The sequence below is a fragment of the Mya arenaria genome, chromosome 14 (genome assembly GCF_026914265.1).
Source record: "Mya arenaria isolate MELC-2E11 chromosome 14, ASM2691426v1".
Taxonomy (NCBI): Eukaryota; Metazoa; Mollusca; class Bivalvia; order Myida; family Myidae; genus Mya; species Mya arenaria.
In genome coordinates, this window is record NC_069135.1 from 35,307,452 (window position 1) to 35,325,148 (window position 17,697).

The 17,697-nt window shown below is 37.1% G+C and overlaps 1 protein-coding gene across 1 annotated transcript in view; it reads left to right on the plus strand.

Moving 5' to 3' along the window:
- Window positions 1-17,697, plus strand: part of LOC128217785 (sodium- and chloride-dependent glycine transporter 1-like) — a 30,582-nt gene that overhangs the window by 7,244 nt on the left and 5,641 nt on the right. Inside the window, exons 5-13 of the mRNA XM_052925168.1 lie at window positions 37-186; window positions 1,523-1,691; window positions 2,306-2,438; window positions 6,194-6,328; window positions 7,887-7,990; window positions 15,905-16,029; window positions 16,646-16,758; window positions 17,036-17,164; window positions 17,519-17,618. Coding sequence (XP_052781128.1) covers window positions 37-186; window positions 1,523-1,691; window positions 2,306-2,438; window positions 6,194-6,328; window positions 7,887-7,990; window positions 15,905-16,029; window positions 16,646-16,758; window positions 17,036-17,164; window positions 17,519-17,618 — 1,158 coding nt within the window. The remainder of the gene's footprint in view (window positions 1-36; window positions 187-1,522; window positions 1,692-2,305; window positions 2,439-6,193; window positions 6,329-7,886; window positions 7,991-15,904; window positions 16,030-16,645; window positions 16,759-17,035; window positions 17,165-17,518; window positions 17,619-17,697) is intronic.

Consider the following 17,697-nt stretch of genomic DNA (forward strand, 5'->3'; position numbering starts at 1 on the left):
CATCTACTACATGTTTCCATCCTTCCACTATTACAGGTGTAGGAATAGCGATGGTGTTGGTGTCAGCCATGACGTCCATGTACTACAACATGGTGCTGGCCTGGGCCATCTACTACATGTTCGCATCCTTCCGCTCCGTCCTCCCCTGGACCGACTGTGATCCCAGGACCACGAAGAACAACGAATGTAAGACCATCCATTCGGAACTCCTCGGCCATTTTACATCGAAAACAACCTCGGATGTATACGGACGGTTTACAATGTTAGAAATCGGTACACTTTAACTACGCTGCAAGTAGGTCGCTTAGTAATTTCAATTTAGCAGTCTAACTTAATGACTAAACTCATGGGAAACTTAAATTAGTTTGCGGTAATATACTTTACTGGTAATGAATCTAAACGGTCATTTTTACGAACTACTTATACTGACGTACCGGCATACATCTAAGGTGGATTGCGATGTAAAAAGGCCAAGGAGTTCCGAATGTAAGACCATCAACAGTACATGTTAAAGCGGCACTCTCACCGTTTTGACAACTTTTATTTATTTTTGGTCTTGGAATGAGCCAATTTTTGCGATAATGTCTGAAAACTAGTCATACAAGACTGCTGACAAAACAAATCGCAGATTCTTTTTTCATATTCATGTTCGAAAATTGATATTTTCATGGCTGAAACGCTATAGGAAAAAAGTTTTTCGGCAGTTTTCCAAATAATTCAGATCTGTACTATTGTGAATAATCTTATATGACTGAATTGAAGGCATTGATGCCATGGACAGCTAAAACTGAGATAAAAAAGAAAAAGAAAAAAAGTCAAAATTGTCAATCTGTAAAAGTGCAGCTTTAATGATTGAAAGTTACATTTTAATGCATGCGCAAATATAATCAAGAGACTAGACACCAGATGATACAACAGCAAGATAAAAAGAAAATTATCAAAAAACTTGCATAAAATTGATATTGTTTCGTTCATCGCTTTGATTCTTTCTCACTGATGTATCACATCGATTTCGAAACATGCATCTATCGCAGTTTTTGCGGTGTTTTTTAATTATAACTTCACAAGTGTTGTCTACCGCTTCAATACCAGTAAGTTTAACAATATCATCGGTATATTTATCTGCACTAATAAACAGGTTTATGATTTCAATAACCATTATAAGCTATTTCTTAACAAGGAAACTCCGAGTTGACAGCAACATGATATTCATGTAAAATGATGAATTATCGGCCTCTTACTAGCTTGCATTGATAATTATAGGCTTGTTTTGAGGAAACACTGTTATTGCTGATTTGAAGACAATCTGGTGTTTATTCCCTGAAAAAACACAAATAAAGAATTTATCAGAAATTTGAGTTAAGAAGTTTAATGAAAATCAAACGGATGAAGAGACGGACGCAACACGGACGGGTTGACGAAGGCATGGATTACGGAGAGAGAGACGGCCATGGAACGAAATCATACTGTATAGAAATGCACATGGATACATCATTTAACAAAACGCCTTTATAACGTGCAGGGTGTTCGGGTAACGTGCCTCGGGCGGCTTGTACGGAAGACTCCCAGGTTAAGGCGGCTAATGGCACGTGTTGGAGCGCGGAGGGTGAAATGGTTGGCGTCTGGGACGATGACCTTCTCAAGGACCACGAGGGCATATACAGGCGCTCACCCGCAGAGATCTACTGGAAGTACGTTTATTATCTCAAAACTGTGTCTTTTATTCTTCTCATTTGTGATCAAATAAAAAACATACATTAAAATTAGGCCATATCCATCCGACTCTTTTCAGTATCGAGAAATGTCCTCGTGCACTAAATGTTAATGTGTTTCATCTTAATATATTTAACGGATTTACTGTATAAACGAACCTTTATAACATGAGTTTAAATAATAAAATCGTTTAAACATTTTACAATTAAATTACTTAACGTCATACGTTGGTCCCCCGACTGCTGAAACACATTATAATATAAGTCAGTCAGGTAACGGCGGCCGTCTTGGATTTTGGCGGCCATATTGAATGAATTCGGAGTGGGTCCTGAGCTTTCTCAAATTATATTTACATTTTTTGCAAGTAAATTTCAAAACGCAACATGCACAATTTCTTTCATAATATGACCGGGCTATTGTGTAGAATATTAATGACTAAGATCGTTTCATACAATCCGCACCTCTCAATCATTTCAAATTTACCAAGCATATTTCCACTAAACGAAATATTTACAATGAAAAAACAAGAACACCGACCATTCATAATTGTTTTCAGCGTAATTCTTATCTCTGATTCCTTTTATTATCTCAGTAATGTCGTGCTGCAGTTGAGTGATGGTATAGACGATTTCGGAGAGCCTCACTGGTACCTCGTGTTGTGCCTCCTCCTCGCCTGGATCACTGTCTTCTTCTGCCTCATCAAGGGCATCAAAACCACCGGAAAGGTAATCGGAAAAGTAACGTGTGTTGAGCTATTTTGGCAATGATATGTGTAGTGAGGTTTATGGGCAAGGTAACGTGTGTTGAACTTTATTTGGAATGGTATATGTAGTGAGGTTTATGGGCAAGGTAACTTGTATTGACCTTTATTGGCAATGGTATATGTAGTGAGGTTTATGGGCAAGGTAACGTGGGTTAACCTTTATTGACAATGGTATATGTAATGAGGTTTATGGGCAAGGTAACTTGTGTTGACCTTTATTGGCAATGGTATATGTAGTGAGGTTTATGGGCAAGGTAACGTGTGTTGAGCTTTATTTGCAATGAAATATGTAATGAGGTTTATTGGCAAGGTAACGTTTGTTGACATTTATTAGGAACAGTTTAAGTGATGTTTATGGGTAAGGTAACACGTGTTAATCTTTATTGGCAATGGTTTATGTAGTGATGTTTATGGGCAAGGTAACTTGTGTTGACATTTATTAGAAATAGTTTATGAAGTGATGTTTATGGGCAAAGTAACACGTGTTAACCTTTATGGGACATGGTTAATGTAGTGTTGTTTATGGGCAAGGTAACACGTGTTAACCTTTATTGGCAATGGTTTATGTGGTGATGTTTATGGGCAAGGTAACACTTGTTAACCTCTATGGGCAATGATTTATGTAGTGATGTTAATGGGCAAGGTAACACGTTTTAACCTCTATGGGCAATGTTATATGTAGTGAGGTTTATGGACAAAGTAACACGTGTTGACCTTTATGGGCAATGGTTTATGTAGTGATGTTCATGGGCAAGGTAACACGTTTTAACCTCTATGGGCAATGGTATATGTAGTGAGGTTTATGGACAAAGTAACACGTGTTAACCTTTATGGGCAATGATTTATGTAGTGATGTTAATGGGCAAGGTAACACGTTTTAACCTCTATGGGCAATGGTATATGTAGTGAGGTTTATGGACAAAGTAACACGTGTTAACCTTAATTGCCAATGGTTTATGTAGTGATGTTTATGGGCAAGGTAACACGTGTTAACCTCTATGGGCAATGATTTATGTAGTGATGTTTATGGACAAAGTAACACGTGTTGACCTTTATGGGCAATGGTTTATGTAGTGATGTTTATGGGCAAGGTAACACGTTTTAACCTCTATGGGCAATGGTATATGTAGTGAGGTTTATGGACAAAGTCACACGTGTTAACCTTTATGGGCAATGATTTATGTAGTGATGTTAATGGGCAAGGTAACACGTTTTAACCTCTATGGGCAATGGTATATGTAGTGAGGTTTATGGACAAAGTAACACGTGTTAACCTTTATTGCCAATGGTTTATGTAGTGATGTTTATGGGCAAGGTAACACGTGTTAACCTTTATGGGCAATGATGTATGTAGTGAGGTTTATGGACAAGGTAACGTGTGTTGACCTTTATTTGCAATGGTATATGTAGTGAGGTTTATGGGCAAGGTAACACGTGTTAACCTTTATGGGCAATGGTGTGTGTACTGAGGTTTATGGGCAAGGTAACGTGTGTTGACCTTTATTGGCAATGGTATATGTAGTGAGGTTTATGAGCAAGGTAACACGTGTTAACCTTTATTTGCAATGGTATATGTAGTGAGGTTTATGGGCAAGGTAACGTGTGTTAACTTTTATTGACAATGGTATATGTAGTGAGGTTTATTGTCAAAGTAACGTTTGTTCAATTTTCAGTTGGCATGTGTATTGAGGTGAGGTGTACGGGCAAGGTAACGTTTGAAGAGCTTCATTGGCAATGTTATGTGTAGTGAGGTTTATGGGCAAGTTAACGTTTGATGAGCTTCATTGGCAATGTTATATGTAGTGAGGTTTTTGGGCAAGGATACGTGTGCTCGGCTTTATAGGAAACTTGTAGTAACCTTAATTGGCGAGGTTAAATCCAGTTACAATATATTATTTGCAAGATAATGTAAAGCTTTATATGCAGTGTACTAAGCCCCATATATAATGCAATGTGTGTTAATCTTTATATGAGACGGAGTGTATGTGAAGCTTATATCCAATGCTTATTAGGTTGGGCTTCATATCAAATCCATGAGCATTGAGATAATGAGTGTTGAGCTTTTTGAGCAAGTAGCATGTAGTGATATATATGGCAAGGTAGCGTGTAGTGAAAGATTTGGCAAGGTAGCATGTAGTGATAGATTTGGCAAGGTAGCGTGTAGTGGCAGTTTTGAACAAGGTAACGTGTTGTTATTGACTTGACAAGCTATTGTTTAGTGATAGTTTAGGACAAGTAGCGTATGGTAATATTTTTGGACAAGGTAGCGTGTAGTAAACGTTTAAGACAAGTAGAGAGTAGTGATACTTTTGGAGAGAATTAACGTGAAGTGATAGTTTAGGCCAAGGTAACGTGTAGTGATAGTTTTAGGCAAGATAGCGTATAGTGATAGTTTGGGCAAGATAGCGTATAGTGATAGTTTGGGCAAGATAGCGTATAGTGATAGTTTAGGACATGGTAGCGTATAGTGATAGTTTATGACATGGTAGCGTGTATTGATTGTTTAGGACAAGATAGCGTATAGTGATAGTTTGGACAAGATAGCGTATAGTGATAGTTTGGGCAAGATAGCGTATAGTGATAGTTTAGGACATGGTAGCGTATAGTGATAGTTTCGGACATGGTAGCGTATAGTGATTGTTAAGGACAAGGTAGCGTGTAGTGATTGTTTAGGACATGGTAGCGTATAGTGATAGTTTAGGACATGGTAGCGTTTATTGATTGTTTAGGACAAGATAGCGTATAGTGATTGTTTGGACAAGATAGCGTATAGTGATAGTTTGGGCAAGATAGCGTATAGTGATAGTTTGGGCAAGATAGCGTATAGTGATAGTTTAGGACATGGTAGCGTGTATTGATTGTTTAGGACAAGATAGCGTATAGTGATAGTTTGGGCAAGATAGCGTATAGTGATAGTTTGGGCAAGATAGCGTATAGTGATAGTTTGGACAAGATAGCGTATAGTGATAGTTTAGGACATGGTAGCGTATAGTGATAGTTTAGGACAAGGTAGGTGTATTGATTGTTTAGGACAAGGTAGCGTGTAGTGATTGTTTAGGCCAAGGTAGCGTGTAGTGATTTTTTAGGACAAGGTAGCTTATAGTGATGATAGTGGACAAGGTTGCGTGAAGTGAGCTTTATATGTAGTGTCAAATTTAGCGCACATTGAACAAATTGAAATATTAACACGCTCGCTGATCAAACTTCTGAGACATTGTTAAACATTTGAAATTTCTTCTGCCTAGAATGTTATCTAGTTTATCTGTTATGCAAACTATCAAGCATATATTTATTGCAGAATTGTCTATAAGCCATTTGTATCTGTGTTTTAGCGCAATAAGAAAAAAAGAATATATACATGTTCGCCTTTAATTTGTTTAGCATGCATCAAAATCATATCTAAGAACTTTTCACCTCTTAAGATAGCTGTTATTCTTTTGACAAACTGTTCAAGTCTAAATTACAAGTTGAAATACGAATAATACTTATTGGGATTAAGTGTAACTTTTTACACAAACAACATACGTGACGTTAAGTCACTAACCTATTGTGTCGAACATTTGGGTATTTTCTAGGTTAAAATGTTTGAAGATAAGCCTTTGGGAGGGAGGACTTCTCTTCTCTTTTCCCGACAATGTCATCTAAGCGTATTGTTAAGTCATTTGATAAGGGTTTGTTATAAAACAAAAATCAATAAATTGCATTCTGTTTCCACAGGTCGTGTATTTCACCGCGATATTTCCCTACGTGGTATTGATTATCCTGTTTTTCCGCGGAGTGACGCTGCCTAACGCCGGAGAAGGAATCAAATTCTTCATCTTTCCAGTCTGGTCCAAGCTTCTCGAAGCAAGGGTATGTTGTGGAATTGTTGTTTCACGTGTGTTCCTTACTTGAGAATGATAATTTCACGTGTGTTCCTTACTGGTAGAACGATAGTTTCACGTGTGCTCCCTACCGGTGGAACGGTAGTGTAACGCGTGTTACTTATTGATGGAACGATAGTTTCACGTGTGTTCCATACTGGTGAAACGCTAGTGTCATGTGTGTTCCTTACTAGTGGAACGGTAGTGTAACGTGTTTTCCTTACTGGCTGAACGGTAGTGTAACGCGTGTTCCTTACTGGTGGAACGGTAGTGTAACGTGTGTTCCTTATTGGTGGAACGGTAGTGTAACGCGCGTTCCTTACTGTTGGTATGGGAGTGTAACGCGTGTTCCTTACTGGTGGAACGGTAGTGTAACGCGTGTTCCTTACTGGTGAAACGGTAGTGTGACGCGTGTTCCTTACTGGTGGAATGGGAGTGTAACGCTTGTTCCTTACTGGTGGAATGGGAGTGTAACGCTTGTTCCTTACTGGTGGAATGGGAGTGTAACGCTTGTTCCTTACTGGTGGAATGGGTCCTTACTGGTGGAATGGGAGTGTAACGCTTGTTCCTTACTGGTGGAATGGGAGTGTAACGCGTGTTCCTTACTGGTGGAAAGGTAGTGTAACGCGTGTTCCTTACTGGTGGAATGGGAGTGTAACGCTTGTTCCTTACTGGTGGAATGGGAGTGTAACGCGCGTTCCTTATTGATGGAATGGGAGTGTAACGCGTGTTCCTTACTGGTGGAACGGTAGTGTAACGTGTGTTCCTTACTGGTGGAACGGTAGTGTAACGCTTGTTCCTTACTGGTGGAATGGGAGTGTAACGCTTGTTCCTTACTGGTGGAATGGGAGTGTAACGCGTGTTCCTTACTGGTGGAATGGGAGTGTAACGTGTGTTCCTTACTGGTGGAATGGGAGTGTAACGCTTGTTCCTTACTGGTGGAATGGGAGTGTAACGCGTGTTCCTTACTGGTGGAATGGGAGTGTAACGTGTGTTCCTTACTGGTGAAACAGTAGTGTAACGTGTGTTCCTTACTGGTGAAACGGTAGTGTTACGCTTGTTCCTTACTGGTGGAATGGGAGTGTAACGCGTGTTCCTTACTGGTGGAATGGGAGTGTAACGTGTGTTCCTTACTGGTGAAACAGTAGTGTAACGTGTGTTCCTTACTGGTGAAACAGTAGTGTAACGTATGTTCCTTACTGGTGAAACAGTAGTGTAACGCGTGTTCCTTACTGGTGAAACAGTAGTGTAACGTGTGTTCCTTACTGGTGGAACGGTAGTGTAACGTGTGTTCCTTACTGGTGGAACATTAGTGTAACGCGTGTTCCTTATTTGTGAAACAGTAGTGTAACGCGTGTTCCATACTGGTGAAACAGTAGTGAAACGCGTGTTCCTTACTGGTGAAACAGTAGTATAACGCGTGTTCCTTACTGGTGGAATGGGAGTGTAACGTGTTTTCCTTACTGGTGAAACAAGTAAGTTAGTACATACACTGTTAGTGTTATAAGCAATATACGTACTTCTTTCTAAATATAATGTTCACCCAGGTGTGGAAGGATGCAGCGGTTCAGATCTTTTTCTCCATGTCGATAGCGGGTGGCGGACTGGTCACCCTCTCAAGCTACAACCGTTTCCATAACAACATACTCAAGTAAGAAACCTTAATAACCGTTTCATGATATATTTTAACAACGAATACATATCTAGCAAGTGGTAACAACAGTGACCTGTATGCTAATCTCGGAGACACGTTGCTAGGCGCACGTTGGTGTTGAGGCAACGGAAAACCACCTGGAAACACATGACGTTATGGCTAACAAGCGTAACGTCAACTAACGCTAATGGCGCCAATGGAGAATCTACTTGTTTAATGCAGTACCGACCTGTCGATTTTTTCCAAACATCAAGTAAATAATTATGAATACGAGAACGAACCACATGTGCATTTTTCTGGGATCGTGACTCGTTCTTAAGTCGAAGTCAAACCGACCTCCCGAACTGTGCCGTAGCATGAAGTGCTTAGTTTTGGTGTGTTCCGGCGTAAGTACTATACATGTAGCTATTGTTGCATGCGCCATTATGTTCTTAAGGTGTGTTTTAGCAACGAAGTGTACTTGAAATGCTAGCAGATCTCAAAATATGCACACGTCCGATTCTGGAGAAAAGCTCCTGGCGCAAGAGTTATCACAACATTGAAACGAACTCGTAGCCAACCTGTAGTTAGAGAGTTCTTACACGGTACCACGTTCTCTGACATTTTCTCTTCGAAACATGTCCGTTTAATAAAAATACTAAAACAAATATAAATCATACTCACGTTTGTAGAAGTAAACACAAGACACAGCTACACCACGGCTCGACGGCTCATTTTCTTTGCACCAACGATAAGTGGTCGAGTTGGCGTTTAGTGGCGGTGGTACCGTGTTTGGGCAATACAGTATGCCAATCGTTTGCCCTGTCATTTATTATTAAGTGATAACATAACATAACATAACATAACATAACATAACATAACATAACATAACATAACATAACATAACATAACATATAGTTTATTGTATTCTACGGCGTCCGGCCCATAATACAGTTATTCATACATATACGTTTAACAACATAGATATAATACAATGATGAACAAGACATATTTTAAAGCAATGAGATATCAATAATATTCTTGCAAACTCCTTTCAACAAATGTTTAAAAATGCAAAGAATCAACATGCTTGTACATCAATATTGCATTCATAAGCTTCCGGTATAAGAATAAGATGCATATATAATAATAAACCACAGGTGCATAACACTATAACGAGTTATCATTACGTTTAAGAAATGTTTCTCTTGTTATAAAAGCGTTGTGAATATATTTTGAAATCAGTACAATACTATTTATTGACACTTCTGACATAATGTTGTAGAAAACTGCTTTCGTGGGAATATACAAAATCCAGTTAGGTTTGAAATATTCATTTCGCAAATTTGCATACAACGGACAAATCATGAACATGTGGAATTCGTCTTCAATGACATATATATGTTTGGACAAACAATATGGGCAAAATCTAAATTCTCGCTCAATATTCAGGTGTCGACCCTTTTCAATCATCAGCGGGTGACTTGAGCACCTAAAGTTGGACAAGTGTCTTTTCAATATATACGATAGATCACATGAACAATATCGTTCAGGATCAAGAGCAGTTTTGAAATGTTTATAATGGGCTGCCTTAGGTGAAGCCTCTATATATGAATACAGTTGTTGCACAGCACAATCTTTAAGTCTTTCAATAAATAGCCTTAAGAAATGTTCTTGGTTTCCAATCTCTTGTGAAATCCACGCATAACCAAAGCCGTTCTCAAATAATAATTTCTTCACACTTGTTGCCCATGTTGTACGACCTGATTCATTCAGTGATTTAAGCATAAGATAACTCTGTCGTGGATAACGGTTTTCTGGCATGTGTATCAGTTTTAACCAGTACTTAATGCAACGTGTTGAATATTGTATGGACATAGGGTTTGTTCCACACTCACTTAATGCAAAAAAGTTAGCAACAGACTGGTTTAAACCACAAATCCGTTTACAGAAGTCAATATGGACTTTCTCCGTACATTCAGAATAACCGTATCCCCATATATCGGCACAATAACACAAAATAGGTTGTACAATTGAGTCAAACAATTTAAAAGCGTCTTTCTGGTGTAAATAACCAAAATGTTTTTGATATCATAATATATTTGTAGTGGCTTTTGTCGCCTGTTTCGCTAGTGTTTCTCTAGTCAGTGATGGCTCCTAGTATATCAAATCGTGTGCATTACTTTGTCGAGAACAGTATTGCACTGATATTTCAATTTCATTCTTCTTTTTGGACGGTGCCCCTCAGGGCCCGTCCTAAGTAGGCACATCAGCCGAGCAAACTACAAGCCAAAGAACGCCAGTGCGCTCAGTAAATAATTCTCATCATTGTTTTGAATACACAGCTGATTTAAAGTGGCTGTTACATAGTGGGGTTTTTTCTAAAATGTCTGGGCGAATAGTGAGAGAAGTGGGTCATGTATAATTTATTGACAATTGGAACTGAAATCAAATTTTTATATTGATAAATCATTTCGCCAATATTGACTACTACATGGAAATAGTTCCACTACATTACTACAAAAATGCATTCGGAACTCCTCGGCCATTTTACTGTATCGATAAAAATAAATCCGTAAATGTTTCGAACTGAATACTGAAGTACATTGTTGCTAAACATAATTAATTCAATACTTTGAACTATCGAAATATTTTAAAATATATATCATACTGTAGACTCTTTAAGTAGAATCATCAAAATATGATGTGTTAATGGCATGACCCAAAATGACCCGGTTTATCCAAGATGGCGGATGAATCAATACATGTCCGTGGAATTTCCGATGTTAAATCGGATTTAAGGCATCACACTCGAGTTTTACAATGGATTGTTAGTGCTAAAAAGGAGAATTAAAAATAATTAATTGAATAACATCATCACCTTGTGGTCAAATTGGCTGAATTTAACGCAATACAATTAATGACTGATATACATCTGGTGAAAGGTCACCCACGACTAAAAGTAAGTTGCAGTAAAACACGAAAATACAAACTTAGTGAAAATCCAAAAAAACAATGACGTCGTTTTGCTTCGTGCCAATAATTGTTGCAAATATTGATGTGAAAAATAATGATAATATAAATAACTCGAAATAACTCGAAACAACTTGCATCTGCGTCACAGTTGTCATCTTTCTGCATAAAACATACATTACAGTACAGTAGGTACTTCAGATTCAGATTTAAAATTGTGATATTAATGCACCAGTCAATTGTAACCACGGCCAACCCAGGTCCGGGGATATACGGGGAATAGCGGGTGAAATGGGTCGTGTTTATGCTTGTCAGGTGGCCCCACATTGCCTAGTCCAACTACACATTGCCGGGTGAATGCGGTGGTTTTGTCTGTTTTAAATACAGCGGGTAATTGGCCTTGCCTAGAGTCCCCGGGGTGCAGGGACTTTGGTGGGGATTTTACCAACTGTTCGTCTCCGCATGGCATGGAATCTAGCCGGTGTTGGCTGCACTGAAAGTCCAAGTCCCCGCTATTCCCAAGATCTGGGGGTGGGGGGTGGGGGGCGTGGTTACAATTGACTGACCAGTGCATAATTTTGTTCCCTTTATGCCATGTTGATCTGATTCCTACCATAGTAAAATATTTTCTTCAACTGTAACCACACTTCAATATTAAACATTGCATTGCAAAATAGGAACACGAAAGTTTCACATAATTTATCTTGAGCCAATATCATTGTTTAATCACACAAGTGTGTATAAATTACACAAGTGTTTCATTAAACACTTAAATTCCGATCAGCTTCTGTCAACATAGCATTACCATTTTGGACCTATCTAGCTGATGCGCGTCATCTTGAAGCTCAATATACATCAAGTCGAAAATTATAGATGTGTTCACTATGTGACGTGCCATATCAAAAATGGTAAAAAATCATTCAATGTACAATTATTTGAACTAAATAAACTTAGTGCTTGAAATGTCATTCTTAGCTAGGAGAAAAAGTTGGATGTGGACATGAAGACTCGCCAAAACAAAACTTGTCAAAGACTCTGAAGTTGCTGTTTATTTGGACTAGTCAAGTATTAAACTTTTCAACAAGATAAAGTTACTATAAATGATCCTGGCATTAGGACATGGAGCTAGCCTGTCTGTATTATCTGGATGGTGCTAAGCCCCTGGTGAGCCTTAAATGCCTTGATTTGAAAACTGCCACTTATTATTCTCTATCATTGTCTACACATTTTTAGGTAAGTGTAAAATACAGTATCTTCTTGTATGTTAAAATTAACAATGGTAAAAGATAATGCATAACTTAATTGTGCATGCTGGGGATATCGATATTGTATACATGCATATAGCCTTACGGATATTTACAGTGTTTAAATAGCTCAAAAGGGTCTTACACAATGAAAAAAAAATCCGAATACTAGAATGTAGACAGGATTTTGACATTTTTTGGCAATTAATTAAATTCAAGGGTGTAGCCAGGCTGTACTAAATGTGAGAGGCTATGGGATGGGGAATCCCTGTAACCGTAGGAGGTTAGGAGGGGGGGGGGCTGCTCCCCACGGAATTTTTTTTAAGTGATTTTTAAGGCTGTGTTAGCTATCTAGCACAGAGAAACAATGCTTTCTATAGCTGATCTACCCTTTAAGGTTTTATTCTGATGTCAAAACATAACCCTCGACTTTGATGCCATGTTTGACCATTTTTTTTTCATTTTTCAAATTGATGTTACGCATGTGCGTAAGTGTGTAACGCTGGCTACGCCCCTGAAATTGTTCTGTTGCAATTTTGGGCAAATCATTCTCATTGGTATGCCTATCAAGCATCAAACATGTATGTCTAAAAATGATCAATAAAAACAAGCCATATTACTGACATGTTCAAGGCCAACAGATCCCTTCAGAGAAAATCATGCATAACCCTTTTATCTACATATATTCTCCCTCCAAACAGAGACCTGGTATGTTAATTTGCATATTTAACCCAGGACATCCACATACTATGAATGCACTTCCCCCTTTGGCAGAATGTTACATTACCCTTATTTGTTATTTCAATTTATTTCTGAAGACAGCATGAACTTTTATAGAAAAGGAGTGTCAGTAATTTAGTCTGACAGTCTGTGATTTTTTTTCAATCAGAAGGAAATTTTGCAATTTTAACATGGCCATGTTTTGACATGCTTGCACAGTGTGTGAATTGTGATCAAAATTGTGCTTGATTAATTTTTTGCTAATGCGTATATCATGGACTTGACATATTTCTTAGTTACCACATGGCTTGTTCCAAAGGGTAAAGCATTTGGAAATGTCAGTTCAAACATGATAAATATGAAATTCTTTTCCTTAATTCAATTTTGATATTTTCAAAACACCCTCTTTTTTAAAAACTTGTTTTAATAGATGTTTAGGGATAAGAAGACTCTTAATTTGAACATCAACTTGTTTAGACTAAGAAATAATGAGCCCTTCAAGCTGCACTCCCACAGATTGACTATTTTAACAGCTTCTTTTATTTTTTGTTTTGGAAAGAGCAAATTATTGCGTAAATATATATGTGCAAACCAATAATAAGATATCTGATAAAATATCAGATCTTAGATTTTCATATTTATGTTCAAAAATTGATGCTTAATGGCTTAAACTGATACTAACGGTTAAAGAAAAAATGCATAAAACATCAATTTTTGAACTTAAGTATAAGAATCTATGATCTGATTTTTTGTCAGCAGTCTTATATTACTGGTTTCCATGGATTTTCGCAAAAAAATGGCTCGTTCGGAAACAAAAAATAAAGAAGTTGTCAATACTTTCAATCTGTGTGAGTGCAGCTTTAACAACAAAAAAAGAACAAACCTACAATTAAGCAAATGAAATTTCAGATAGGTATAAATGAAGTGCTATCCTTAATCATTAACAATTTCATTCTTCAAGTTGGGTTTTACCTCAGCCTACTGTCACTCACCTGATGCACAATCCCTGCATAAGATTTTACGTCGACAATAATTAGACAATGAGGTTGTTTTCTTAGTCAATTAAATGACCTAAAGTAACTAGCTTAATGATTAAGAAGGGCTCATTATCATCAATCACTCCACCCATTCTGAATAATGTTTATTCATAAAGATTTTATTTTTTTTTCGTGTTTTTTATTTACTTGTATACTTTATATCCAGTTAAATACAGCCATCACACATTTTTTCTCTCCTTTTTTCCGTCTCTGTGACAGCTCTTGTTTACTAGAGAAGTAAAACAGGTAAGTTGTTTTTGTTGTCTTTACTTAAAGAATATTTTGATAAAAAGATACTAAAACTCGTCATCATATAATAGACTGTATTATACAACTCGTCAAGGAAATATGTTAGTAAGATCGACAAAGGCCAAGTTATTTACACATTTCCTGAAGTTGTTGAATATGTTTTTTAAAGCTTCATCAATGAAAACTTGACATCAGTACTGTTTTGAAAACAAACATATATTTATATATGTCGTTCTCGGATGACCCTGACTGGGACCTTTTTTTGACCTAATTATTTTTTAGAGCTATAGCATTTTAGACAGTTTTGAAAACAATATTTAATGTTGTCTTTTGATGACCTAGATTGACACACATTAAAATTTGAAGCTTCAGCCATGAAATTAAGACCATTGATTCGAACTCAAAAATCAAAATTATGCTTTGATAACGTTGTCCTTTCGACATACTTTCCTATTTTTAAGCTACTTCAATGAAAGTTTTTTAGTACAGTTTTCAAAACAAAAAGCAATGTTGTGCTTTGATGACATAGAATATGATTTTTGACATACATTCTATTTTTGAAGCAACAGCAATTTTTTTAGACCATGTGTATAACCTTTAAAACAAATATCAATTTTGTACTTGGATAACCTTGATAATTACCGTTTGACCATCTTTTCTATTCTAAGGTACTGCAACGAAAGTTCAGTAAGTTTTGCAAAACAATTATCAATGTTGTCCTCAGATCTTCTTTACTGTGACCTTTTGACCCTCTTTCATAAAATGTACTGCTTTAAGAATAATTATGAATGTTGTGTTTGGCTAACCATGATTGTGACATTTTCACTTACTTTTTTTATTTTTGTGGCCTCTGCAATAAAATGTTGCTATGTTTGGAAAACAATTCATCATTGTTGTTCTCGGGTTACTTTAAAGGGACTGTACACCAGATTGGCACCACTTTTTTTTTCCTGTAACGCAACTCAGGACAATTATTTAATAGAATGTGTTAAGCTTTGAATCATAATTATAGAGAAAGGACCAAAATGTAAAAAAATAGCAGTCCAGTGTTGTATCCGCTGTGCTACAAAGGCTTACTCCAAACGGGTGGTATTTTTAAGCTATATACCTTCGTAGACATACCCAGTAATATTTTTAATGGAAAAATACAAAATCACTGCTTAGCTAACATAAATTGTAAACTATGTGGTACTTCAGTTAGTAAGATTCAATGCATTGTACACATTAATACCAAATTTATGCACAGTTGCTTCAGCTAAGGCCTACGCTTTTAATTTTGAGTACAACATTGAACTTTGGACCATGTATACTGTTTTAAAAAACATCTGTTAATGTTATGCTTCAGTTATCTTGATTGTGTCCTTTTGGCGTATTTGTTATGCAACTGGAATGAAATTTTGACTATGAAGTAGTTCTGCAAACAAACATTGACGATGATATTGCCAGGTGACCTTTTCATCAACTTTTCAAAGCTACAGCATTAAGATGAATAATTATGTTTGGAAAATAAATATCAAGCTTAGATATTTGGTTTGAAGCATTGTCTAATTGTCCTCACCTAAGAGTGTTCAAATTATGCTTCTATATTCAAGATTAGGTTCCGATGATTTTCTGTGTTTATAAGAGAAAGGACTTAGTTCTATACTTGCAGCAGACCGAACAATGTCACCGTCCATCAGCACTTTCAGTGTTTTGATTTTACTTTGTAGAGATACGATCATCGTGGTTCTTGGTGACTTTTTCACGTGCATATTCGCGGGCTTCGTAATTTTCTCTTACCTGGGATTCATGGCGGGTCAACAGGGCACCACAGTGGACAAGGTGGCGCAGGACGGTACGGGAACTCCCTTTTAACTTTTGGGATACACATTCTTATAATTGCCAACAATGTTTGGAAAGTAATGATTGTGCTTTGTTTAAAGTGACGCTCGTATTTAAAGTCAATACATACACATGCATAACAAACAATAATTTTGAATGATAAAACATTAACTACTTAATAATGCATTTATGGAAATTATTAATCACCGATAACTGTAACCGTGTATTTAATAGCTGTAAACGCACAAATATTAAATAACTGGTAAGTGCTAAAATATTTACGGTGATCAACTGCGTATCGTCTTATAAGGTAGAAATACCGTGCTTTCTGTACATTCCTTTTAAATTCAACTCGGAATCCTTCATAAGAACCATTGTTTTCGATATCCATATATCCTTTTCGGTAAATGAAACCAATTGTATTAATTGTGGTCCATCTTATTTGGGAGTAATAGTGCATCTTTATAGATTTAAAACGGATAGTGTTCCTGACAATACATGAGTTCTAACTGGTAAGACTTTTGTGTCATTGTGTTTACTATTACGTGAACTTAAAGAAGATTTACAATGTTTTCTTCTTGTACGAATTGCAAACCATCAAATGATACACCCTTCTGTGGTATTTTCAGGGGCGGGGCTAGCGTTCGTAGTTTACCCGGAAGCGGTAACCAACCTGCCAGCGCCGCCATTTTGGTCCATATTGTTTTTCTTCATGTTAATAACGCTGGGCTTGGACAGCCAAGTAAGTTGTATGTCGTCGCCGTAAAGTATTGTTAAAGTTCTAAATATTACAGGCCATGAAAAAATTACACAAAGTGGGGTTCGAGTTCACGGCCCCTTTAATGAACGGTACACTCACTTAAGATACTAGATTAATATAACTTCTTGTACATCTTAAGGGTATTTATAATGCAACCGTCTAGAAAATAAAATACGAAAACAAACATGAAAAACAAACTGCTTGAAGGCAGCATTTTTACAATTCTGAAAACATATAACCATTTATGTCACATTCCCAGTTCGCGATGGTTGAAACTGTGTTGACCGGATGCATGGACCAGGTGCCGTCCCTTCGTCCCCGGAAGACGCTCGTCATCCTCACCATCTGCGCCCTCTTTTTCCTTCTTGGACTGCCCCTTACGTGTTCCGTGAGTACATGTACTCTCAAATTATTATTAAAGTGTACGATCTTCTTCATAAAACACACTTATATTAAAAAAATAATAAAACTGCGGTTGGATGCGAAAATATTTTCCAATTATCCGATAACGAAATTATTTTTCCATTATTACAGTTTATATTAAATTGTCATTTAAAAAAAGCTACTGTTATCTCGAAATAAATTTCGATATAACGAATGTAAAATAAGTATTTCAAGCGAAACTAAGTGCGTTTATTACGTCACATCAGGTGCTCCGGGCCTACACATGTAGGTGAATATAAAAATAATATTAAAGGGAGGAATGTGTCTTTTATAACTTATGGACACTTACGTTTTTCAGGGAGGCATGTATCTTTTGCAACTTATGGACAATTACGTTGGTGGATGGACACTGCTCATTATTGGCTTCGCTGAAAATATAGCCATTGCGTATTGTTACGGTAAGCATTACGTATATCATCAGATCGTCGTTTTCTGCAATATGAATTTGACGGATTTATGAAGCAAGACTATAAGTAT